This window comes from Peromyscus leucopus, chromosome 15 (genome assembly GCF_004664715.2).
Source record: "Peromyscus leucopus breed LL Stock chromosome 15, UCI_PerLeu_2.1, whole genome shotgun sequence".
NCBI classification, from domain to species: Eukaryota; Metazoa; Chordata; class Mammalia; order Rodentia; family Cricetidae; genus Peromyscus; species Peromyscus leucopus.
Window position 1 is genome coordinate 10,161,635 of NC_051076.1, and position 27,886 is coordinate 10,189,520.

At 38.6% G+C, this 27,886-nt stretch overlaps 1 protein-coding gene across 1 annotated transcript in view; it reads right to left on the reverse strand.

Annotated features, from left to right (window-relative positions):
• The window catches only part of Ush2a (usherin), a 688,259-nt gene that overhangs the window by 616,722 nt on the left and 43,651 nt on the right, over nt 1-27,886 (reverse strand). Inside the window, 1 exon segment of the mRNA XM_028876752.2 lies at nt 6,347-6,479. Coding sequence (XP_028732585.1) covers nt 6,347-6,479 — 133 coding nt within the window.

A 27,886-nucleotide genomic window follows, 5' to 3' on the forward strand; every position in this document is an offset into this window, starting at 1 on the left:
GAAACACCAGTGAGGGTTAAATATCTAAATAAGGTTCACAAGATTTAAATGTGTTATTAAAACTTTCTGTGTGTAGAATACTGAGTTTTTTCAATATGCTAATTATTAAAATCAAGTTTTTAAAAACATAGACTACTGAATTTACTTTTTCATTTGTTTAGCTTGATCTAAGAGTATTACAAACTGAAGTGATATTCTTTATTTACATTTAATATATGTATGCAAAGTATCTTAGTCATCCTCACTGTCCAGCCCCCCCTCCAGTTCTCCTCTACTCCCCCTACACATCTCACATCTCCTTCTCTACCTACTCCTTCATAGGGGTAACCAACTGCTCTCTTGATTAGATTTGAGCATGCTCCACAGGAGGTAATTCATGCCTGGTCTTATAAAATCCATGGCTAGGAAAGTGATAATTCTCTTTGGTAGAGAACCTATTGATGTTTTGCTAACTCATTTTGTTGTCAAAGTTCCTTCTAAATGTTTTTGTTTATATCATAGATTGGGGCTGCTTTCAGTCTTAGTTAGAGAAGCTTCCAGAAGTAATAGCTAATGCAGAGATTCCTAACTGCTCAGAATGTAAAGAATAAGCCATTATGAGTGCTCATCCATAGGTCATATATTATCATTGCTTCCTCTCCAATGCTGATAAAACATCTTGGAAGAGAAAGCAGAAAGAATAAAAGAGGTAGGTGATGGGGCAGGGCAGGGGGGGGGGGGCGGCGGTGTGTGTGTGTGTGTGTGTGTGTGTGTGTGTGTGTGTGTGTGTGTGTGTGTAGGGCAGAGCACTATGAAAGCTGACTCTGGACACTACAGGGCTACTACATACATGAGCTCCAGAGGATGTGGTCACGCACAGAAGACGTGTAAAAGATCAACAAGAGTTAACATTTCCAGTGGACAAGAGAGAGCTTCATGATGCTCCACCCCTAACTGAGGATCAATGGTGGTTGATACTGCTGAGGAATGGGAGAGTCACATTTCTTTGGGAATCACGGTCAGTTTCTCATCCTCCTGTGGATGAAACCTTTCATGTACAAACAGTCAGCACTAATTCGGCTTACTGGGTTATTTTAAAAAAATAAAGGAATAGATTTATATTGATCTTTTTTCTTTTCCTTCTCTATACTAATCATTTTGATTAACCCACTCATTGTTTTAAGGGAAGAAAATGCATATTCAAAGATGCTAATAATTGAAATTACTGGATATGTCAGGGACAGCTCAGGGAAGATTTTTCTGCCCTGTTCCACAGCCCAGGCTAGCTTCAAACTCAGTTGCATAGCCTAGTCTCCCCAAAACATGGGCTCTTCCTACTTCAATGCCTTGATTATGTCCTGCCCTGCCACACCAAATTCTTGTCACTTATCACCTTATTACTCTTTCATCTCATATAGTTCTTCTAATAACCTTGTATATTGTGCATTAAACACAAATAATAAATTGATAATCAGAAACTGAAATAGACTAAAATTTTTTGATCAACAGAGAATACAACTGTTTTGGACTCATTTTTCTTTGTTTAACACAGAACCTCAGAAATTTAGTCATTGTTTTTAAAGTATTTGGAATAAACCACAGAAGCGTAAAAAATTTTACAAAGCAAAAATAGTGCAGTCGTGGTAGTAACTGGTGTATTAATAAGGGAGGCAGGAGTAAAACAGGAATGCTATATGTTTGACTTGGGTTTTCTACAAACCTAAAGCTTTTCTTTTAAAAATACAGACTAAAAATAAATCCCAGTAAACATGCAGAGATAAGCTTAATAAATAAAAGTTTTCTATAAGAAAAACAAACCATTGCTGAGATGAAGAATGTATTACTGCCATGGGCTAGAGTACTTGATGTTATTTATAGCTCCAGTCTCTCACAGTTGACCAAATGATTTAAAGCTTTACTTTGAGTTATGTTTATGTGTGTAGATATAAGGCATGTGTGTGGGTGGAAGTCATGTGTGGGTGGTGTAAGTCACATGTGTGGGTATAATTCACATGAGAGTAGGTATAAGTCACATGTGCGGGGGTATAAGTCACATCTGTGTGTGTGTAAGTCACGTGTGTGTATGTGTAAGTCACATGTGTGTGTGGGTGTAAGTCACATGTGTGTGTATGTGTAAGTCACATGTGTGTGTGGGTGTAAGTCACATGTGTGTGGAGGTGTAAGTCACATGTGTGTAGGGGTGTAAGTCACATATGCGGGGGGATGTAAGTCATTCATTTGTGGGTGCCTGCAGAAGGCAGAGGAGCTACAGGATCTCCTGGAACTGTAGATATAGGTGTTCGTAAGTCACCTATTGTGGGTGCTAGGAAGGAATCCATATCCTCTGGAAGAGCAGGAAGCACTCTTAAGCATGATCCATATCTCCAGCCTCAAATTTAATGATTTTTATTCCAGTGAAGTTTAAACAAAAACTGAAGAACAATGGTTAATGTTTAAATGAACAGCAATACAATCATGAAAGAGAAAGTCATGAAATTTTTCCAAAAAGACATAAAAATTCAAGCCATAATGACTGAGATTAAGCATTTTGACTCAAGTGTACATGGGTCATGGGAACAAATGGCAGAATTCAGAAACCAATCCATTTTAACACATGCAGAATTTTTGCTTATTGTGAAGATGGTATTGTAGAGTGATAGAGATGATCAAATGGCTAAAAAGAACTCTACTTAATTGTTTCTGTGGGATAAGGTGAAGCTTGGCCACTCTACACCATTGCATCCATCTATGTGTTCTAGATAGAACACAGACCCAAGTGAAAGACGTAGAATAATGAAGTTTCCAGAATAAAATATAGGAGAGTACATTCTTTACAACATCAAAGTGTGTCAAGGTATATTAATAAAACACAAAACATGTTAGTATGAAATAAGGATCTGTAAATTAGGTATTACTAAAATAGGGTGATGTTGTTTGTCAAAGTTTACCATTGAAGATAATGAAATTATGAACTACATTTTGGAAGATAATTCCTGACAATCATATATCCATTTAAGATTCACATTCAAAATAGTAAAAAAAAATCTACAAATTAATAAGAAAAAGACAAAGTATCTGATCAAAAATTGGCCCCAAATCCATCCTGAGTATGTGCTACATAGAAAAGCATATTAACATGGCAAACAGGTGCATGAAAAATTCTCAGTGTCATTCATCATCAGAAAATGCACCTCAGGCCATTTGGCAGTATCAGGGCAATGGTGTTGGTAAGGATATGTGTGTGTCCCAATACTCAGTGTTACTAATTGTAATATTCTCTCAGGAAAGCTATTTAGAAGTGTTTTCTGAAACTAGAGATGCTACTGCATACATATAGCTAAATCTGACAGAGACAGCTCTGAATGACAGGAAAGTAAGAGCACTCACTACACATCTGCATAATTCTTCAGGAACAGACAACAGGTGTCAATGGTGCCAGGAGTCTCTCCTCAACAGTTCTGTGCAGACACCAATACAGAGCACGAAACCCTCATGATATTTACCAAGGGAGGGTCTTTGGGAAAATGGAAATATTCTGTGTTTTCACATGGGAGCTACGCAAGTGCATACAATTATTAAAACTCACCAAGTAGGGGCTGGAGAGATGATTCAGTGGTTTAGAGTGCTTAGGCTCTTCCTGAGTTCAATTACTGTATTCTACTGCTCACAACCACCCATTAACTCCAGCTTCTAGGGATCTGATGCCCTCTTTTGGCCTCTGTGAGCACCTACACTCAAGTGCACATGCCCACTCACCCGTCCTCACATATTTTAAATAATAAAAATAAATCTTCAAACAAATACATCATCAAGTTATACCCCTAATACTTATATTCTATCTTGTATGCATATTTTCACATAAATAAAAATATTCAAGGAATAGTTCCATGCTTAAAACAAGTTAGCAGGCTATATAAAAACCAGAGAAGACATTCGGCATAATGTTCTTAGACATATTAATGAATTATACTAATAAATAGGAATCCCATGATCTAAGTATGGATACATGACATAAACAAGAAATCCACAAATGAAATGAAAACAATCAAAGAGTGTATGAAAAGCTAGTCAACGCCAGCATAAGGCTGACTCACTCTACATCAACACCTAACAGTATTTTTAACTTAGACTCCTTGGGCATGTGAAGCACACACACACACACACACACACACACACATGCACACGCACACGCACACGCACACGCACATGCACACACATATGCAGGTGTTTAAGGCAGCAATACCTTTTCAGTAAGGTTGTAAATTTTCACAACTTTTCATTGTTAAGCATTAAAGCAATCATTATGCTGTGCGTTAAAATATAAAAGAGCCTTATACTTCAACCCAGCCCTTCAACTTCTGTGGATTTATCTTAGGAAATAATTGTAACAACATTAACAATAGCTTTATTTACCAACATAATTTAGTACATGCTATACATGGTGCTTTGAATTGCATTTGCTCATTTGACAATTAAGTACTAGTGCTGGGCATCTACTGCATGCAGGATGCTTGAGAATCAGTAACACTAATACTGTATATTGCATTGCCTCATTGAACCTTAAAATGGTTTTGTGAGATATTGTTGTCACCATCATCATCATCTTAAAGTTGAGGCATCAGTAGCTTTACCTGCTCAGTAAATGGTGAGATCCAGTTTGCCTCTAGGCAGATTAGCACCAGAGTGTAGATTACCAAGGAACTATATAATCAGATAATTATGCAAGTATATGTATGTATATGATTTTATACACACAGATATCAGATGAAAATCTGGATGTTGATATATGTACTAATGTATTATTTTCCATCAAATGGCTTTCTCATAATTTGGAAACATTAGACATTACACAAAAATCTATTACAGGAACTTGTTTAAGAAGTGTACTACAGCCATGGCATGCTATGGAGACCCCATAAATGAAGAAGTATGGTGAAATGGGAAAGGATATTGACTCAAAATATGGGTCTTAAACATTGGAGGGGAAGGATCTATTTTCAGAGGACTTAGTGAAAGCATGTGTGTTAGAATTTCCTTTTGGGGAAAGAATTATATTTGTAACCATAAACCTCACTGTACAGATAAAAAAAAATCTAGGAGAATATGAAAAGTTCAATCATGTCCCTGAGGATGGAAATGTGTAACATACTTCCTAGTTTACAGAATTCCTTGTCATTTGGATTTTCTAATAATAAGCATGAATTACATAATTCTCCAATTTAAATTTCAAGTGTTTTGAAGGCAACAGTGTTGGGTATTTCAAGACAATTTTTATTTTGATTTCTATGCTTCTCAGTTTATAGTGAGCCATCTTTTAATCTATATGTTCCAATAAATGTGAGAAACAGGGATGGCACAGATCTGATAGAATGCATATTGGTATTATGCCTCAGTTTCTAAAAAATGTGTCATAACTCTCATTTAGTAACAACCCCATCAAAATTCAGTGAGTCAAAAAAGAAAAAGATATATTGTATATTGCTCTTTTATTGTACATGTATATGAGGCCAGGCAGTGGATTTGCACTACATGTGCTTGGATATGAATGCTAAAGGGTAACATCTGATGTCTTCCTCAGTAGGTTTCTATCTAATTTTTTGAGGCAGGATCTCTCACTGATCCTGGAGCCCATTTAGTCAGCCAGACTGGCTGGCCAGTAAGCTCTACTTAAAATTGGATACCCTGGGATATGTTTTTAAATACTAACTATTATTCTGGGTTGGGAATTCGAACTCAGGACACCATGCATAGACTTTTTTTTTTAAATGTGGGTGTTGGGTATTCAAGCTCAGGTCCCCGTACTGTGTGGCAGGTGAATGACTTACTGACGGAGCTATACTGTCAGATGGTGTTTTTCAAAGAGATCAGAATAGAGACATTTTCATTTTGAAGTTTCCCTAAATATGTATGTTCATGTGGTGTCCATCACTGTGGCCTTCAGGGGTGGGATTAAGGATCTTGAGGTGTAACTTACCCTGAATGAGGTGGAGCTTAAATCAGATGACAACTGTACTTATAAGGAAATAAAGGACAACTACACAGAAGAGACCAGGTAAAGGCAAACAGAACTATGCAGTGGTAAGCAGAGACTGGGCACATCTGCCAGCTACAACCAGGACAGAGGTGTGGAATAGCTGTCCCCTCTAGAAGGAATCACAGCACTGAAACTCTGATCCCAAACAACTGGCATTAGATAATGTAAGATTAAATTCCTATTCTCCTGAACAACTATGCATTGGTGGAAATTTATTACAGTAACCCTGGGAAATGAGTACACCTAAATATATTATTAAGACATGCTTGCTTTTTAAAACCAGGACCTGCAATTAGCCCAAACTAAATAGAATTCTAAAGACAAAAATCTTACCATTTATACTCTGTCCTATTTGTATAGTGCTGGAGGCAGAGTCTGTAATTGAACCACTAAGAGTTCTTGTATCAAACGCTGTATTGTTCTCTTCCAAACCATCCACGAAGAAGCTGATTTCTGTCTGATGCACCTGTAAGAATTATCACTGTCATCAAGTGCATAAACTTTTACTGGTACTAACATCATGTCAGCAGCCTTCTTGTGTTTTTTCCAAGTTATTTTATTCTTTCTTAACTTCCTTCAGGTGGAAATACTGGAAGCAATTTATTTTAATAGCAAAACAATATCTCTGCATGTTACATATCCAGATATGAATCTATACAGTGAAATGTTTATGCTGTGATGATGTATTCCAGGGTACTGATGGGACAATAGTATATGTACCTTATGGGTACCCTGGAATATGTTTTTAAATACTAATGCCATCATGGTCATACTTGAAAACAAATTAATACATAAGGGGAAAGATATTCAAACCCAGATATACTTATGATGTACATGTGAGTATTACCCAAGTTACTAGTAACTTGCCATAAATACTCATTTCTTTATGAACTAGAGACCAGTTGATAATTTTAAAATACATGTTCCCATTATAAAATAAGATAAAAATTTGCCAATCATATTCTATGTTGATCAGCCAAACAATCTAACAGCTGCCTATATCAGAGGAGAGCCAACTTTTCCAATACACACCTGGAGAATAGAGAATTGCAGCTTAGAGAATTTGGTGTGGTGGCCAAATAGTCCTTTACATGTCATCAGCTCTTATGTAGCAAAGTAGTAGTCATTGACAGTAGCAAAAACAAATAAGCTTGATTGGGTGACAGTTTAACATTAATCACAAAGCCGGGTGATGAGCCAGATATGACCCACTGCTTACAATTTTGATGATTTCTGGGCTATAGTATAAAAAATAGATGTATTGTATGACATGATACCTTAATCACCAATCAGTCATCATTTTGTAGCTAATACCTCATAGGTTGTGGATACACACAATCTTTGATGATTACACACTAATTCAGAATAAACAAATAACTGTTTAGCCACCAACAAATAGTCTTTCTGTTGAAGTGTTTCTGACTGTAAAAGGGATACAAACTATTAAACCAACTCATGTGGAAAGAGAAAGGACTAAGAGAATGGATGGACTGAGAGAAGGGATGGGCTGAAAGAGGGAGGAAGAAGATGAACACTAACTATTGTGCAATTAAGAGGCTGATGAAAACACTCTAATGAAGTGCAGCCTTGGGAATGTTGTTCTAGTGTGGAGACTGAAAGACAATAAAGTTAGAGTTAGGATCACTGTAGGGTCCTTGATAAAATAGATAGATGCACTGGTCTGGTGTAGGACTTCAACTGTTAAGAAACAATGTACAGTGTACATGTGAGGTCAGAGCATACGGACAATGTCTTTACCAGGTTCATATTGCTGTCAGCCTGGCATGGGTCTGAAACTAGTTGTAAGTCATTGTGTAGATGCGCATTTTTATATATTTATTAGTCTTAAAGAATTTCATACATGAATATCATGTATTTTGTTCAAGGCCACCTCATTCCCTCCCCTGTAACTTCCCCTCCCCAACCACTTTTTCCTCCTAAACTATTTCAACAACATCTCTGTTAAAAGGGATTTGCAATAATGAAGGAAGGTAAAACCTTTACATTATTATGTGAATGCTTGCCATAGGAATATTTTTCCAGGGTCCCCCACTCAAAAACCAAACTCAAGAATCTAGGGGTCAATGCACAACTGCTTGGTAATGTGGATTTCCTTTTAAAAAAAAGTTAGGCAACATTACTGTTCTTCCTTCTAGCCAACTTCTTTTAATTTTAATGTGTTCTTTCAGAAATAGCCTGACCTGGGATTGTATGAGACTCCATTTTAAACAAAGCTGAAATTGCCCTAAAGTCATACACAGGTTCCTCATGAGCTGCGTCTATTTCTCTCTACTGAATAGTAGGAACGTACCTTTTTTTTTTTTTATTTTCCTTGCATCCCATTTTTCTCTGCCTGCTACTATTATTTGGTGTTTGACTGTTATCATTATGAAAGATACAGGCTCTTCCAGTTTGTTATTTGTAGCATTATCTCATGTTTTACAGCATCTTTGCACAACATGCAGGCTACATGAAATATAACTAGCGAAAAGTTCCCGGTGGTATTAATGCATAAAAAAGAACGCGGTTCCATCTCTACTGTCTTTACCCAGCCCAAAAACTGATGAACAGCCAATTTTCCTTTATCACATTAGCACAGCCATGAGGGAAACACATTTGTTCTCGTCAGTTACACTAAAGATACTATTACCAATCTAACATATACATGTTTTATATCAGCAGTATTCTCAGAGCTTGAGAGAGTCAACAATATATTAACAGGAGCATGACAGTTTATTTAAGAAAAGAAAATTGTCTCTGCAGAGGGACAGAAGTTAGAAATGTATGGCTGAAGCCTGGTGCCACTGCTCTAATAAAGGTGATAATTCTTGGGCTTTCTTTATAGCAGGTAGCACTCCTGTGACAGCTCTGTCATATCATTCAAATAAAAATGTTGTCTTTTACAAGTTTAAGGGTACCTTTATTTTGAGTCAGATAGAAAGCACGCTTTTGATTTTCTGTATTCTATCTGTCGTCAGTGTTCAAGACCTTCATCTCTTTCTTTTTTTATCAACTCATCACGTATTTGCTTAGTAGAAGAATTCAGTGTCAGTCAGAGTGAATTCCAGAAGATGTCTTCACTAGCCTGGTACTTTAAAAATGATTCATGATGGTCCTAAGCTGCTCTCCCCACGCCAACCCCTCCCCACCAACCATCTTTCTATAAATAAGATTAAATCTTTGGTTTTTCTGAACCATGGTTTATGCTACAAGATTGTCCAAACTATTTTACAATTCTGATCTGGGGCACCATCACCCAGACATTGTGAAGACAATAGTGGCCTTTTTGTAATAGATCATCTCAATGCTCTCCCTGGCCAGTTATCGAGGGAAACAGGAATGTATACGATGGGAGTTCTGATTTGTGAAGAGAAAGCCTCCTACAAAACAAACCTCCTCTAGCTCTCATTCTGGGCTGGGCAGATGAGAACAGCTTGTGCATGTTAGCCGATGGGCTTTGAATGGGTAAACTGGCAGATCCAGCGGCATTTGCAGAGGGCTTTAAACCAACCCCCTTAAGAGGGCCACAAGTACATGGAAATAAGTATGAGTCATTTCAAGCCCTTATTCCATGGGAGTTCCTTATTCTATTTTAACTACTCAGCTGCTCAACTGTGTGTCCCCATGAGAGGCTAGACTCATCCATTTGAGTGAAAGAGGGCATACATGAAAACAGCAATAAATCCTAGGCACTTTCCTTCTGTACTCATGCCTGATTGGAAAGGAGTATATTTCAAATGACACAAAAAAGAAGAGCATAGTCGTATACACCTGAAACCCCAGCATTTGTAATGCTAAGGCAGAAGGATCACCACAAGGTGAAGGCCAACTTGGATTGACTACATGGTATAACTCTCAAAACCCCTATAATACATGTAAGTTTATATGTAAATATATTGTTTAAATGATTTTTTTTTCCATCTGGGCTAACAGAGCTCCCACCAATAGCCAAAGATTATCTAACCAAAAAACCCAACATGGCAGGCATGAGAAGCCTTCTTCCGAGTTGTTGGTCAGGATTGTCCAAGAGAATCCCAACCACTATAGGCTATTTCTGTTACCCTTAGCTGCCTCCTGTAAGTGGAAAGTAAATCTCTGTTCCTGAAGCCATCATGCACTTTGGACCTGGGACCTAGAGGACCTAAGCTGAATCTGACCTGAATGTCTCCTCCCTGGGGCTGCTTTCAAGGTACCAGAATGTGCCATGCAAGCTTCCAAAGGAGGGAAATAACTAACAAATCACAACAATGGCCAGTATGGTAGAATAATAATAAGGGTATAGTAGTGGCACACATACCTTGTCAGTAATCACAGCTCTCTAATTGGACTAAGTACTCACTCAACAACAGGGAGACCATGCCTGGTATTGGAAACCTAGTCACCTACCTAGGGCTAGTGAAGTCATGGCTCCTGGAGGAGAACCTACAAACACCACTTTATTAAACCAGAGTAATCTCTAACGACATCTTCTATGGGTCCTTATTACCACTAATAAGTGTAGCCCTCACTCCTCCTGAAGGAAACTTCTCTTTGCAATAGACAGAGACCAGTACAGAAAACTACAACTAATCAATCGTACTGAAGAGTTGTAGAGCTCTGTCTCAATGGATACATCTACAGAACACTCCCATACTTAAGGCTTAGAAATGATTGTAGAAGAGAAGAGAAGATAGTAAGAGCCAGAGGAATGAGGAGTTTGATGTGGGGCTGTGTTTTTTAGTAATGCCAGAAGCTACACTCAGTCTCATCAACACATCTGCCAAACAAACCTGAACTGTAGCAGACTTTCTTGGAATGCCAACCCCCAAACCATAACACAGAGACTTATGTTTCTAGCTAGCTTAAGTTAACCTATTTCTATTAATCTATGTGCTGCTCTGAGGCTCGGTTACCTCATCTGTGTACTGTCCATCCTGCTTTGCTACTTCCTCTGTGTCTATTTGTCTGGCCCCTGGTTGCATGGCTGCCAGCTGGCTGACCTCCTGCTGCCTGGTTGACACTGCTTTTCTTTCTGCCTGCCAGTCTCAACTCTCCCTCCTCTACCTAGCTATTGGCTATTCAGCTTTTTCTTAGACCAATCAGGTGCCTTAGACAGTCAAGGTGAAATAGCAATACATCTTTACATAGTTAAAACTTCAGCATAAGCAAATGGAAAACATCTTTACATTTTTAAACAAATACTCTAGTCCACATTTCCCCCATTTTGTCTAAATAAAATGGAAAGGTCTTAACATGAACACAATAAAAGTATATACAATAAGAACAATGATCAAGTAAAAATTACATTTACAATATCCCCAGTCCAATTCTATTTGGCAAATTCAGAGAAAACATTCCATTATTTATCCTATCTTGGTGAGTCCAAAGTTTTGTACCTAATTTACCTTCTATCAAAACTAAGAAAAACTGTATCTATAACTATCTAGTCTTCAGCGTCATCAAAGACCCCCAGAAGAATATAATATTATCTGAGTAAACAGGAAGTGCAGTTCAAGCCACTTCTAAAACTGTACACATGACAGAGACATCTGGCTGCCTGGACAGTCACCCAAGGTTTCTCTGCAATATTGGGGTATCCATCTTTGGCTTACAGGCCGAGAATACCTGGTAGACCTTTCTATGAAGCAAGTATTTTGAATGACTGCTCTGCCCTGTCTTGGCAAAGTTTGGCAGTCACTTTCCTTTGTGTCCTGTATGCCCATTTTGGATAGCATACTGTCAGCAGTTGAGGCAGGGACAGTTTCTTGCCCAAATAGCTAGCTTTGTCACAATGAAAACAAAGTCTATATGGAGGTTCTTCAATGCCCATCATCCTTTTATGAAGTAGATTGGTGCTACCAAGAGCAGATGTATCTCATTGTCATGAAAATCTTTAGATTATTAAACATCTTAAATGCCATATTCTGTAGGTCTCTGAAGCATTTGAAGATCACCTATCTATCTAAAATGTATCTGTGTTTAACTTTAAAAACACATTTAATATAACTAAAAGTTTGATTATTATAGATGACTAACTACTAACCTATATTTCTTAATTATACATTACGTTTTTAAATGAGCTGCAAAGGTACAATACCTTAATCAAGAATAGAAAAATATATATGGTATAACAAAAATAACCTTAAATTTGTATCAATATAGAAAATTCATACCAATGTAAAATATTTGAGATTAATAGTTGTATTTTCATCCTTTATTCCTTTATCTCCCCTAAACAATGACAAAAATCTATAACTCACTGAATGACAAAAACCACCCATCCCACCACTTTGGAATGTGGGTGTTGTGTTCTCTAGACTTCTTCCTGATATGTGGGGGTAACAGTATCACCAGGGGACCCTAAGAAAATTGAAATAATGGTCAAGTCCTGGGAAACCTAGTTGTAAAATATGTTGTCCAGTCTCAGAATGGTTCCCAGGCAGAGGGATCAGTATATACATTATCTGTCTTGTAGTTTTTCTTAGCTTATTTCTTTATGTTTGTAGGCAAGATTTTCAGGAGGTCTCCCCCAATTAAACTGATCCCTATTAACCTTGAAGGAATCTACAGCCTTTTGCTTCCTGTGAAAATAAAAGCACAACCTCTCCCCCTATACAATACGTTTTCTGAATTCTATTTTAAAGTTAAGACATTCATAAAGTATCTAGGTTAGTTTAATTCAGCAGTCCCTTTTACAATCCAGTGTCTCTCAGCAGCTGCCATTCACTCATCAGTATTCAAAAAATTCAGTCAACACAACATCATACAGGATCCAGATTCCCTGTTTATTTCCCATCGTTACATAGCTTTTCCCCTTTACATTACTTTACTCTCTTTTTAAAGACTTTATTTTTTTTAACTTTTTTTTTTTTACTATGATTGTCTATACCCATTTTCTTTTCTTTCTTAAGTGCCTATGCACGCTGCGACCTGTTTAGAGGTTTCTTCAGTTTGGATCTGCTTTACTGTACACCTGGAACATTCTCTGACCTTTCAAGCCAAACCTTCAACTTCCTGCATAGCTTTATGCTGGTGACTGGCTCCACCCTGCTTAGGTGGTGAGAGCCAAGCTTTATGCCCTACAGGCCTGGCCAAGAGCTGGGTTTAACCAACCCAGCTCCAGGAAGTTGGTGCCTGCACTGTGGCAGGCATTTTTACCTAGATTGTTGATTCTACCAAATAGACCAGCTGCTCCAGTGCTCACATGGCAGAGCTGTGCCTCTGCACACCAGGCTGCTAGGGCACCATGCCTTTTGCTTTTTCTCCAGCTTTCTCAGACCCTATGCAGAAATATATGTCCAGTGTTTGGTGCCAAATGTAGCAGGCGTTCTTGGATCGCCAACTCCCAAATCATGATATGGAGACTTATTATTCATTATGAAATCTCAGCCTTAGCTTAGGCTTGTTTCTAGCTCTAGCTTTTTTTTCTTAAATTAAACCATTGCTTATAATCTATATGCTGCACTGAGATTTGTTTACCTCATCTACGTGCTGTCCATCTTGCCTTCCTGCTTCCTTCACATCTTTCTGGCTGGCCCCCGGCTGTGTGGCTGCCGGCTCTCTGGACCCCAATTGGCTGGCTGGCTCCTCTTTTCTCTCTACCCACCAGCCCTGCCTATCTCTCCTCTGCTTAGCCATTGGCCCTTCAGCTTTTTCTTAGACCAATCAGGTGCCTTAGGCAGGCAAGGTAAAATAGCAACATATCTTTACATAGTTAAACAAATGCCACACATCTTTACATAGTTAAACAAAGATTCTATTCCACAACACTAAACATATAGACACACCACCATACACATGAATACATGTACAAAGTTTTTTTTTTTTTTTCAAAAAAGAAATTCACATATTTGTGAGCAATTACTAAAGGGAAAATACAATAAATCCATCTAGAATAGAACAAAGATATCTAAGAAATGCCACCCACACATCACTCTTTCAGAAGGCTACATATACCAATACTTTCAACTATTAGGTGATGTTTGGATTACTATTAATGACAAGAGCTGTTTTGAACTTAAATACTGAATTTTAGTGTGGTCAATGGAACATTGTCTTTGGAAGGAATCCATGTGGGAAGCTTCCATAGAGGGTTCTTCTGTGTGTGTATTCAGCATGTATTAGGCTTTTACTTAAGAAAAAAAGTCACAACCTCCCAAGAAGGCCACTTTCCTTAACTCAACTGGTCTCTTAAAAGTCAAACCTTCTTAAGAATTTTGAGAAACACCTTTTAAAAATATTTACTTTATTGTATGGGCATGAATGTTGCCTTTCTGCGTGCATGTGCATTACTTAGTGTGTGCCCAGTACCCTTAAGGTTAGAGGAAAGAGTCAGAGTCCCTGGAACTGGAGTTAACAGACAACTGCAAGCCACCACATGGATGTTGCGAACTTAACCCAGGTCCTCTGCAAGAGTAGCAAGTGCTCTTAACCACTGAGCCATTTCTCCAGCCCTAGAACATCTTTTAAATAGATTTAACATGAAGTGTTTGGCAAGACAGCCTAAATTCAAACTCACCTTCAAAAGATAATGGATTATACAAATACACTGAAAGCCATTTTGAGTGTTAAGGAATTCAATCGGAAAGAAAACCACCGTGGCATGAACCAGAATTAAAAACTACTCGATGGAGGAAAAAACAGTCTGAAGCTTTCTGAAATAGAAATTGCCCTAAAATAGATACATCTATTTCTAAGTGGAAAAAAAAATACAGATTTACATAAAAGATCCCACAATACTGCCTCTATTTCTTAAGCATAAGACAATTTGTCCCCAAAACTCCGTAAAGTTATTTTAAAATATCTCTCGTATGTTACAGTCCCCTCTCTGAGAGCACATGGAATCCCATCCAACTGCTTGCCATTTTAAATCTAAGTGAGTTTTTTTCTAACTAATTTTATTGGATTTTATTAACTGTCATCATCAGCTAACATTCAGTTTATGGATAAAGGCATCTCACTATCTCATGAACAGGACAGTGATGTGATCAAGCTGTTTCCATGTGGATATGTGTCTGAATCTTTAGGAATATTAAAAACGTGTACATCACATACAAAATCCTCCATCAACCACTTCAGCATTATAAAAGTGGGTAGCATTGATGATACCATGTATTTAGAAACAGCATTTATAGGAGGCATTGTTCCAAAAATGGTGTATTCATTCTTTATACCTGTACAGCCACCCAAGGTAAGTTTGTCACTATCTCCATGCTAAAAAAAAAAGAGAGAAAATTAGTCACAGAGAATGGAAAACAACAACAACAAAACCCATTCAAGATCTCAGAAATCTGAGTGGTCCCAGAGCCAGTCTGAAACAGTCAATTTTAATCTGCCTCTTAAGTCCAGTTAGCATGTGGAACAGCCACTGACCACAGGTAAAACACCTCTGCGTGTGTGTGCACAGTTACATGTGCCTTGTACTGATTTGAACATCCTGTGCTGACTCTGTTACTAACCAATGGGTGATTTGAAAATGGTTCTGTTTAAATATTTAATATTTAATAAGCTCACTGTGATCTGCTAAGTGTGATGTACTTGTGGGGGATTCAAGACACTGGTACATTTTTCAGGACCGTCTCCTCCTGCAGTGGAGAAAGGTGTGCAAAAACACTTCCATGAAAGGCAGTAAATGTGGGGTGATAGATGTGAATAGGGTGCTTAGGGCCAAAGAGGAGATATGGGGACATCGTTCTGGAAGCCTCTTGCTGTAGGATGTTCTGTATGTTAAATGTGTTGCTCTGATTGGTTAATAAATAAAACACTAATTGGCCAGTAGCCAGGCAGGAAGTATAGATGGGACAAGGAGAGAAGAGAATGCTGGGAAGTGGAAGACTGAGTGAGAGAGATGCTGCCAGCCTCCGCCATGAGAAGCAAGATGTAAGGTACCAAAAGGCCATGAGCCATGTGGCAACTTACAGACTAATAGACATGGGTTAATTTAAGATAGAAGAATTAGATAGCAAGAAGCCTGCCACGGCCATACAGTTTGTAAGCAATATAAGTCTCTGTGTGTTTACTTGGTTGGGTCTGTGCGGCTGTGGGACTGGCAGGTGAAAGAGATTTGTCCTGACTGTGGGCCAGGCAGGACTGGAGAAAACTCCAGCTACAGCCTCTACTGAAAACACTTCTTCTCCTTCCTTCCTCACAGTAGACCCATTCTTCTAGTGAGCTCTCCGCTTTTCTTCTCACTAGTGTCTCTTCATTGGTGATTCAGTTTAATAGCAGTCTCTCTCTTGTGTTAATTTTTAAAAATACAATGTATATTCAAAATTACAGAAAAATTTCCAAAACACAATTTTTTTCTGATCAATTTGAAATTAAATATATAGTACAATGGCTCATCTCTCCTGGATCCTGTAGTGTGCTTTTGTTACAATAAAAACAAAATATAACCATCAAAATGATAAAACTGGCAGACACATCTCTAGAATATTATCTTCAAAGTCTGTTATCTTGGGGTTTTTATTTGGGAGGGGGCTTCTAGTTTCCCTATAACATCCATTGGAGAAAGGGAACTGGTCTACATTCATAGCTGTACTCAGTTACTGTGGTCTTGGAATTTCTTTGAGCAGGACAAGTCCCTTGGCCTGTCCACAAGGTTCACAGCTGTCACATCATGAAAGCTGGCTGCTTCTCGATTTGAGTCCCCACAGTGCATGTGTGAGTACGTCCTCAAGTGGGTAAGGTGGGGACATGCTGACCTTCCTACAGCATGAAGGGAGCCTCGTTTATTTTTTCTTTTTCTTTGTTTATAATTTTTTATTTAAAAATTGTTTTCTTTCCTTTTACATACCAACAGCTGTTCCCCCTCCCTCCCCTTCTCCTGCTCCTCTCCACCTCCCCCATCCCATCCCCACACCCTCAATCATAGAGGGTAAGACCTCCCTTGGGTAGTCAACACTGTGGGAGCCTCATTTCTGTTGGTTCAGTACTAATGAATTGGTTCTTATTTCTGTACTAGTGAACTGTCTCCTTGGCTTCTCTGCAGCAAAATTAGGTTTCAGGCTACAATAAAGAAACATTTAGTGAGTAGATACTCAGAGTATATAAACAGTCTCCTCCTCAAACATATCACGATGATGTAGATTTATTTTTATCTTCATAAAAATTTGAATCTAGTCTTAGTCAGGTACAGTACATTACCCTCTGACTTAGTCATTTTTCTATTGCTGTGAAGAGACACCATGACCATGTCAACTCCTACGAAAGAAAGTGTTTAATTGGGGGCTGGATTGCAGTTTCAGAGGGCCAATCCTTTACCATGATGGTAAGGAGCATGGTGACATCTGTGGCGTGAGAACAGCAGCAGAGAGTTATATCCTGATCCACAAGTTGGTGGAGATAGGGGGCAGGACATACATTTCCTTCAACAAGACCACACCTACTCCAAGGCCACACCTTCTAATTGTTCCAGTCCTTCTCAAATAGTGCCACTCCCTGATGATTCAAATATATGACGCTACAGCTGTCATTTTCATTTAGAACACCACACCCTCAGTGCAATATCGGTGGTGCTATAGATTAACCCAGGGTCGAATACACAGCAGACAAATAATTTACCACTGAGCTGTGTCTCCAGTTCTCTTTCTACTTTATATTTTAGAATAGCATCACACTAAGTTGCCGAAGCTGACTCCAAACTTTCAATCTTCCTATCTCAGCCTCTTAAGTACCTGGCATGACAGGCCATTACCACCAGGCATGCCTCCAATACACATGTCCACATAGATCAACGTTTGGACAGTAGAGGCCCTGAACCCTGAATTGTGTGTCTTACTGACCTTCCCCAATAGATTCTAGGTCATAGCATCAGCATCATGCTTTTTTTTTTTTTTTTTTTTTTTTTTTTTTTTGTATATTCTTGCTTTCTCCCCTAAGACAGTTATCCGGGCCTGTTTACTTTTTCTTTCCTGCCTTAGTTCTAAAGTCAGTTATTTCTCCAAGAAATTGCAGCTCCCTTTAGTGAGAAAGGGGTATGTAGAAACAAAGGTGAGCTGACACTCTTAGTAAATGACAAAAAAAAAAGACAAAGGTGTCCCCAAGCCATCTGTCCTGCCTCTGCAGCTCATTTCTAGTTAGGACATTCTGTACCATTCAACTACTTTTCAGGTGTTTCTTCAAACATTCACCTGGCGAAGTCTTTCCTAACTCCACCTCTGTTAGTTACTTTTCCATTGCTGTGATAAACACCATGACCAATAACAACCTCATGAAGGAAGGGTTTGTTTCTTCTTATGACTTGTAGTCTGTCTGTCTTGAAGGGAAGTCAGGGAGAGAGCTCAAGACAGGAACCTGGGGGCAGGAACTGAAGGAGAGGCCATGGAGGGAACTGCTCACTCTGTCGATTCCCCCAGGGCTTGCTCAGCCTGCTTTCCTACACACCCAAGAACAGCAGCCTAAGTTTGGCGCCATCCACAGTGGGCACCCTCCCACATCTATCAATAATTAAGAAAATGTCCTATGGACTTTGCCTACTGGCAGTTTGTTAGAGACATTTTCTCAATCAACATTCCTCTTCTCAAATAGCTCTAGGTTTTGTCAAGTTGACAAAAGAAAGAAAGAAAGAAAGAAAGAAAGAAAGAAAGAAAGAAAGAAAGAAAGAAAGAAAGAAAGAAGAAAGAAAGAAGAAAGAAAGAAAGAAAGAAAGAAAAACCCTAACTTGCATACTACCCAATCAAAGCCTAAAATTTCTAGATGGGACCCCTAGATCTCTGCTAAGTTTCTTTCTCTTCTCTCCTTTCCTCCTTCCCTCCCTCCCTTCCTTCTCTTCCTGTATCTTTCATTTTGTTTTTTCATCTTTTTGTGTATGTGTGTTTGTGCTATGGCATAAATGTGGAAGCCAGTGGACAATGTGGGGTGTCTGTCCTTGCCTTTCATCTTGTTTGAGGCAGGGGTGCTACCATGCCTCACTTTTCTTGAGCTCGGAGTGTTTGAGTTCAGCTCCTCATGCTTCCCAGGAAAGTCTTCCAGCCACTGAGCCATCTTCCCAGAACCTTTGCTTCTGTTCTTCTCAGGCTGTTCTTATCTGCACCTACTGTTTCAGGTCCTATTTCATCTCCTTCCCTATCACTCATCTCCTTTCTCTATGCAGAATATAAACTCCATGAAAGGTGTTTCTGTTTTCCTTCCCTGTTTTATTCCCTGCGGCTCCATCATTCCCTAGAACTACAATCGCTGCCTGATGGGCACTCACTCAATGTCCAACCCAGTGAGTAAAGCCCTGCCACCTCAGGAATCAAAGCATGAGAAGTGGCTGCAAGTGAAGGACTAGGAAATGGAGGACAAGAGAATGTAACATAAATCTTAAAAGATCTTATTAATAATAATAAAAAAACCCAGAGCCAGATATTGGGGTGAAAGCTAAATGATTAGAGAAACAGAACAAGCCACAGCCAACCTCACCTCACCAACTCCTCAGCCCATCCTGTTTCCACAAATCCTCAGACTGAAATCCTCTGAGTCCTCACCTGAATGGGTCTCAGCTGAACAGCTTTAGTTCCTGTTTTCTCAAGCCTTTCTCTGGCCTGCCATCACTTCCTGGAATTAAAGGTGTGTGTGTGCTTTCCAGTACTGGGATTAAAGGTGTGTGCCACCAGTGCCTGGCTCTGTTCCTAGTGTAGTGTGGCCTTGAACTCACAGAGATCCGGATGGATCTCTGGCTCCCCAGTGATAGGATTAAGGGTGTGTGCCACCACTGCCTGGCCTCTATGTCTAATCTAGTGGCTGTCTCTGTCCTCTGATCCCCAGATAAGTTTATCAAGGTACACAACATATTGGGGTACACAATGTATCACCACAAGAGAAAAACAGAGGGGATGTGAGGACAAAGTTCCCCCAAGCCTTCAAGGGATGCTGACACACTCCTTGCTTGTTTTGCTTTCCTTTCCTTCTTATAAGATCTGATTGCCTTTTCTTTTGAGTCTAGATTGAGGAAACACTTTCATTATATAAAATCAGAACGTGCCCTTCACTATCCAAATCTCATTCCACTCATGTACTTATAGTAGTAGGTGAAGGTTATTTTAGACACTTTTTGTTTGTTTCTTTCAGTTTGTTTTGCTTTCACAGGGTCTCACTCTGCTTCCCTGACGGGCCTGGAACTATGCAGCCCAAGCTGGCCTCAAACTTGTGGCAATCCTCCCATACCTCAACTTCCTAAGTTGAGTTACCATGTTTATTGTAGTGAACATTTTAATGTGTGAATTTAAACTCACTGCTTTCTCCTTCAAATCCTATCCAGTTTTATTCTGTTTGTTTGTTTATTTGTTTGTTTGTTTCGAGACAGGGTTTCTCTGTGTAGTTTTGGTGCCTTTCCTGGATCTCACTCTGTAGTCCAGGATGGCCTTGAACTTACAGAGATCCACCTGGCTCTGCCTCTCAAGTGCCAGGATTAAAGGTGAGTGCTACCACCCTCCCTGGCCAGTTTTATTCTTATATAACTTTAAATTGTGATAAAGTAGGACATCATTCCCCACACCCCTTGTGCTTGAAGGAGGGTAATGAAAAATGGTAGATGTTGTTCTCCTTCTGAATTTATGGAATAAAGCAATTCTGCCAAGGGGTGAGCTTACCATTGACCCAAAGTCAAAATGATCATCAATCAAGCCCTCAAAATGGAGATACATAATCATGTCTTTGTTCAGTCTAAAACCAAACCCCATGCTAGTCTTCATCTGCTGTCTTAGAGATCCTATGTGGTAATTTGCACAGAGAAACAGAGTTGCAACAAATGAACGGAGTCAAATGCCCACTATCATGGCTTGAGTTACAATGGATGAAATTTTAAAGAGGAAATATTCTATTAAATGGCTTTCTTAATGCTGCATTGTGTGTGTATTCATATATGTATGTGAACACATGTACAAAGGCATATGTAAACCAGAGGTTGATGTCTGATATCTTTCCTCTATTATTTCCTACCTTTTTGGGGATAGTTTCCCAGAAGCTTTGGTTCACAGATTGAGCTAGTGTGGCTGGCAAAACAGTTCTAGGAATCCTTTCTTCACCTCCTTGGGGCTTGGAGTGTTGGAACATGCTTTTTACATGGTTTCTAGGATTCAAACTTAGATCTTCAGGTTTGTACTGCAAGCTTGTTAACAGACTGAATTGTCCCTTGGTCTAAGATGTTAAGTTCTTATAATGTGTACTTCTCCATATGCTCTAATCTACCCATTCTGAGTCAAGTTAATATAGTTAGCTCCAAAAGCTTTACAAGAGAAATTTGTTTAGACTATGTCTCATTGACTAAATGAAGTTGTTTCAAGCCAAAGGAAACCAACGGGTCTCTTTAACATATTTCAGATACATGAATCATGAAATTTGGCCTGAAGTGCTTAATTCTCAAAAGCATTCTAAAATGGATATCGTGGTTTCAAAGTGGCCCTTGTTTAAAAGTGGAAGTCAAAGATAAGTTACATTGAGAAAGAGGTTGTGCTTTTATTTCCACAAAAAAAAGGGCTGTGGACTCATTCAAAGTTAAAGATGATCAGGTTTGATTGAAAAAGACCCCCTGAAAATCCTAGCTACAAACATAAATAAACCTAAAAGAACTACAAGACACTTGATGTATATTTTACCTGCTCAAACACATAACAACAACAACAACAACAACAACAAATCATTTTTGGCTGACTTGTGTATAATACACATTCTATACTTGTATTAATACAGATATGCATGTCACCTTTAAAAATTTATGTATTTTCAGAACAAAGAGATGAGATGCCAATGAAAATAGATGGCTCAGTTGATCCAACATCTCAGAATGCTTCTGTTGCAGTTTTCTCAAAGTTCTACAACCAAAACAGCGTCAGGCTGCTGACTGAGATGATCCAGCTTCACAGAATTCTCCAGCCAAGACTTTACAGTTATCATAATTTCCCCAAGATTTCCCCAAAGATTTGACTGTCCCCAAACAACAGAAAATAGTCTGGAGAATGATGCCAATATTCCCAAAAGGTGGGTTATAGATATTTATCTTTTAAGGGGGTTGTTTACAAGTTGTTATTGTGAATGGTTAGGGAAAAAGCTGAACAAAGGAGACTAGATTCAAAGATCTCTTTCTGAAAAGGAAAAGGGGAATATAGAAATGATAGAATAAAATGGTAGATTTTTGAATCTACTTTTAAACTAAAAAAAAACAACTATGAATTTCAAAATATTTTACATTGGTGTGGATTTTGTTTTATTGATACAAATTTAAAGTTAATTTTGTTATACAGTATGTGTTTCTACTCCTGTTTAGGCTGTTATGTTTACACAGCTCATTTAAAAATGTAATATATAACAGCTTTGGCTCACGCTTTATCAACTAGAGCAAGCAGGATCTCGTAGTTGAGCAGCTGGCTACCAATGATCAGAAAGCGCAAAGTAACAGAAAACTGTCTCGAAAAACCAAAAAAAAATGTAATATTTAATTAAGAAATACAGATTAATAGTCATCTATAATAATCAAACTTATAGTCATGTGAGGTGTGTTTTCCAGGTCATACACAGATATATTTAGAAAGATAGATGGTCTTCAAACACTTCAAAGACCTACAGAATGTGGTATTTTAATATATTTAATAAATTAAGGTTTTTCATGACAGTGAGATATATCTGTTCCTGGCAGTATCAATCTACTTCAGAGAAGATGGTGGGCATTGAATAAACTCTGTATGGAGTGTTTTCTTTATGGCTAAAGCTAGCCATTTGGGCAAAGGAACTGCTCTTGCCTTAATTGCTGACAGTATACTGTCCAAACTGGACCAACAGGATGCAAAAAATGCGACTGCCAAGCTTTTCCAAGACAAGGTAGACCAGTCCTTCAAAATTCCCTGCTTCTCAGAAATGTCTGCCAGATATATTAGGCCTGTGGGCCAAAGTTGGATACCCCAACAACACAGAAGAACCTAGGGTGACTGTCCAGGCAGTCAGATGTTTCTGTCATTAGGTAACCTTTCACCCTTCTGGGGTCTTTGATGGAACTGAAGACTAGATAGTCATAGTTAAATTTTTCCTTAGTTATGATAAATGGTAAATTAGGTATAAAACTTTACAGTCACATAAGTAATATAGATAATAAAGTATTTTCTCTAAATTTGCCAAATATAAATGGACTGGATATTGATAACTGTAACTCTTACTTGGTAATTGTTTTTGTTATATTTAGTTTTACTTTGTTAAAGTTAACACCTTCCTTTTTAATTAGACAAAAAGGGGAAATGCTGTGAAATAATCATGCACACTGTGAAAATGTGTTGTTCTCATTGTTAATAAAAGGCTGATTGGCTGGTAGCGAGGCAGGAAGTATAGGTGGGACAACCAGACTGAGAAGGATGGGAGGAAGAAGGGCGGAGTCAGTGGAGTCACCAGGAGACACAATAGGAACAAGACATTCTGGGCAACAAGTAAAGCCTTGAGCCATGTGGCAATATGTAGATTAATAAAAATGGGTTAATTTAAGTTTTAAGAGCTAGTTAGTACTAAGCCTGAGCAACCAGCTAAGCAATTACAATTAATAATAAGACTCTCTTGTAGTTATTTGGGAAGCTGCTGCCAGGTAGAGAAAACTCTGCCTACAGAGCTCTTTTCTGTCCTAAAGTGGGCAAGACAGTTCATGTCTAAAAAGTCTTGTTCTACTCAAGAATGGAGAAGTGTGTGTGTGTGTGTGTGTGTGTGTGTGTGTGTGTGTGTGTGTGTGTGTGTGTGTGTGTGTGTGTGTGTGTGCTGGTGTCTAGAGAGACCAGAAGCAGGTGTTCCACCCGCATCGATCTCCAATTACAGGCAATACATGGGTGCTGGGAACTGAACCTGTGCCCTCTAGAAGAGCCGCAAACACTCTTAACCATTGAGCCATCTCTCTAGCCCCATAAAAGACCACTCTAAGTTAAAGACACGTGAACCCTAAACACAAAAGTTGATAAGGGTCAAATAACAGAAATATTTGTGTGTCCTTTCTTTTACTGTCAAGTGAGTGGGGGGAAGCTCTAGTTATGCCACTGATTTGAACAAAATAAATGTTTTTATTCTCTTATGGAGAATTTCGTAGTGTAAGTAGATTGTCAAATTTAACTGGTATTCTGGAAAATTATAAAATATATATAATATAGATAATATATATTTGCATATATAATATACATTATATATTCATTTATAAGTTATATTTATTTAGTCCAAGTCTTTATTTTGTCACAAGTTACCGTTTCCCTGGTAAACAGCACTGTTGGAAGCCATCTGGAGACTGACTCGGTATAACTGTGTGTTGGGATATTTTTGATGCTCACAAAGGCTGACACACCTCAGATGTGTGAGGGCCAGATAAAAATTCTTGGTATAAAAAGCATTCATTTGTTGATTTTGTTCATTAGAAAGAAAAAATAATGCGCTTACAAGTGTTTTCAGTAATTGTTTAAAAAAGAATCAGGAATGAAGGGAGGTATTAGGGGGTGAAACAATTCAAAGGTGAGGTTGAGGATTACCATGGCTACAGTATCTAACAGAAAAAGACCAGCACAGTACCCATTGTCTCCCCAGGATGCTTCCAGCTAAGCACATCTCCTAATTCCTTCAACAATGGATATTTATAAATTAGTATTAACTCCCTGCCCACAGAAATATAATTAGGCGTATGTAGTAGCTTACTACCTTTCACAAATTCACCCCAGAGTTAGAATTTACATTTATTTAATTTTATGAGAGTTTTTTTTTTCTTTTGAACTGTAGGGATTAAAAGATGTGGGGTTAACGGACTATGTTGTCAGGCAATTCCCAGATTAACTGCTATCTTCCAGGGAGCCATGTGATACCCACACAGACCTAAATTATCACCTATTAACTTTTTTAATCATGTTTTCCTATTTTGTTTCGTTACATACTATCTTTCTATTTTTGGTTTATTTAACATTTCTGTTCTCTCCTTTATTAATCCCCCAACACCCCAACAGGAACACATACACACACACACACACACACACACACACACACACACACACACACGTACGTTGCGGTTTAGAGGAGAAATGTCCCCTACAGCCTCCTGAATTTAAATGCACAGTTGGTGGTACTATATAGGGAGATTCTTATCTATTTATGCTTTGGATTTTGACTTCTTTTACCAACCTCATTTAATTTGCTTTCTACATTCACAAACCACTTTTGGAAAAAAAAAATTAGGGGTAGGGATGTTTCTCAGTTGGAAGAGTACTTGACTAGCATGCAGAAATCTTTGGGTTCAGTTGCTAGCTCTACATAAACCATTGGGTTGTGATGCATACCTATAATCTCAGCACCACGCAAGTTCACATGGAAACATCAAAATCTCAAGGACAGGAGCTGGAGAGCTGGCTCAGTGGTTAAGAGTATTTGTTGCTCTTGCAGAGGATCTAAGTTTAATTCCCAGCACCCACATGGCAGCTCACAACCATTCATAGTTCCAGTCCCAGGGGGCTCCAATCCTCTCTTCTGACATCCAAAGGCATGCGCTTGGTGCACATATATACATGTAAGTAAAATGCTCATACATATAAAATAATAAATATTTTTAAGTTCAAGGTCAGCATTGGATAGAGAGTTTGAGACTAGTCTAGGATATTGTGAGAATCTGTCTCAAAAATATGGGCTGGCAAGATGGTTCTGTGGATAATGCTGTGGTCATATGAGCTGGATCCTTGGGATCCACATGGTGGAAGAACAGGACAGACTTCTGCAAATTGTTCTCTAACTTCCTCATGGACATCATAGCATTGTATACCACACACACACACACACACACACACACACACACACACCATAAACAACCGTTTTAAAAATAAGGTAAAATTTTATTCTTTTTCATTCCTCACAGCACTTTTGATCAATGTCTAAACAGGTTATAATTGTAAAGCCCTTTCATCAGGAAAAAAAGCAAATATCCGACAGCATTTAAGAAGTGACTACAGTTTCTGCTACAGTATTGCAACACTCTTGAGGTCCTCCCCAAATTGTCTCTTTCTGTTATGCTTTCTCAAGACCAGAAAGGGACTACACTGACATACAGGAGGAGAGCATCAAAGAAAAACTCAGAGATTCTAGAAATCAGAACTTAGTTATGAGAGAGAGGCCAAATATTAAACCAACTACATTGCTAACCATATTCTCGTGAAACAAGATAATTAATACCACGATGTGGGGTGTTCATCCTACAATTTTAAGGATGAAGAAAGAAACATTTAAGGCTGTTTGAAACCTGGGGCTTATACAGGGACACTTGGCTCGGCCTAGGAGGAGGGGCTGGACCTGCCTGGACTGAGTCTACCAGATTGAACTCAGTCCTCAGGGGAGTCTTTGCCCTGGAGGAGATGGGAATGGGGAGAAGGTGGGGGGTGGGAGGGGGGAACAAGGGAATCCGTGGCTGATATGTAAAATTAAATTAAATTATAAAATAAATAACTAAAAAAAGAAAGAAAGAAAAGAATCTGTCTGTCTGTCCCTCTCTCCCTCTCACACACACATATACATAGCAGCATCTACAGAAAAAGTAGTTCTTAAGCTTGTCTTATATTTTTCTTCATGAAAATAAGAATATATCAAAATCTCAAAAAAAAGGAAATAACAAGAGCGCCATTAATACAAGACATTATTCACAGCTGGACATTTGAAATATACTCTCGACTGCAAACATTCAAAGGTAGACCATGACCCACACTCCATTCCAGCAAATGACAGCAATCCCACCAAAAAAAAAAAAAAAAGAAGTTTGCCTTACTTTACGAAATTACTTAACCACAAAGAGGATGAACACTCAGTAACTGTTGAGTCTACTGTATTACCTTGACTTTTAAAAATAGCAGTTACAGGGGCCAACCAGCAAGATGGTCAAGCAAACAAAGGCCCTTGCCTTCAAGCCTCAACTCCCAGGACTGGCTTTCAGTTACTAGGGACCCCTGTGATGCAGGGAGAGAGCCTATTCCTACAAATGGTCCTCTCCATACAGTTGTTGTAGCATCTACCACCCCAACATATAAAACACACCTGCATCTGCACACAATAAATAAAGAGTAAGAAAATAGTTTATGATATTTGAAATAAGACAGGATTCTATCATTGTATACTGGACTAATTCCATTTATTTCAACAAGCACAAGACTATAGAGTTGAGACAGAGAATGAGAGTGGGCAGGTCTTGGGTTCTGTGTAAAGGTGTGGTAACTCCCTAATTATTGTGTGGGAGTTAAATGTATGAAATTTGTGAATTGAGAAATTACAGTCTTAAATTATTTTTACACATCAATTTGAAAATACACATCAGTATATGAAGACCAAAATTAGCATCTATCAAATTATGTGAAAAAGGTGGGCTAAGAAGCGCAAAACAAATTGTGTGGCCCAACAGATGGAAGACAATAAGAGATAATACCTTCTATTAACAAGAACCTGAGGGTCAGACACTGTAGTGCACTCTTCCATAGGACTCTGCTGGAGTCAAACATTTTCTGAAAGCTGAAGGCAGTCTGTCAATATGTACCCCAAACACAGTATGCATACTCTCTGAGTCAACAACTGCATCTCTGAAATTTACCCAGCAGTGCTCTGAGAGTAGAGTGCCATGTGGAAATCATTAATTCATAGTGTCCTCAACCTGCACACTTGATCATTCCTCTCCACTATTCTGAAGGCTGAGCGTGGGACTCAGAAGGCAGAGAGCTGAATGTTCTGAGGATGGATCATAAAGTTAAAGGACAAGAGAAAGGGAAATAAAGGAAAACCAGGGATTATTGAATTTCCTGCAAACCAGAGACCCCAAGACAGCTCAAGGCCTGCAGGCTCCAAATCTGTCTGAAGCCAAAAGTTATTTTAGGAGTAGATATGTCTTCAGAAAGAGAGCTTGGGCTATGGCTGAACGATTTTTAAAAATAGAAAAATGGGGATGTA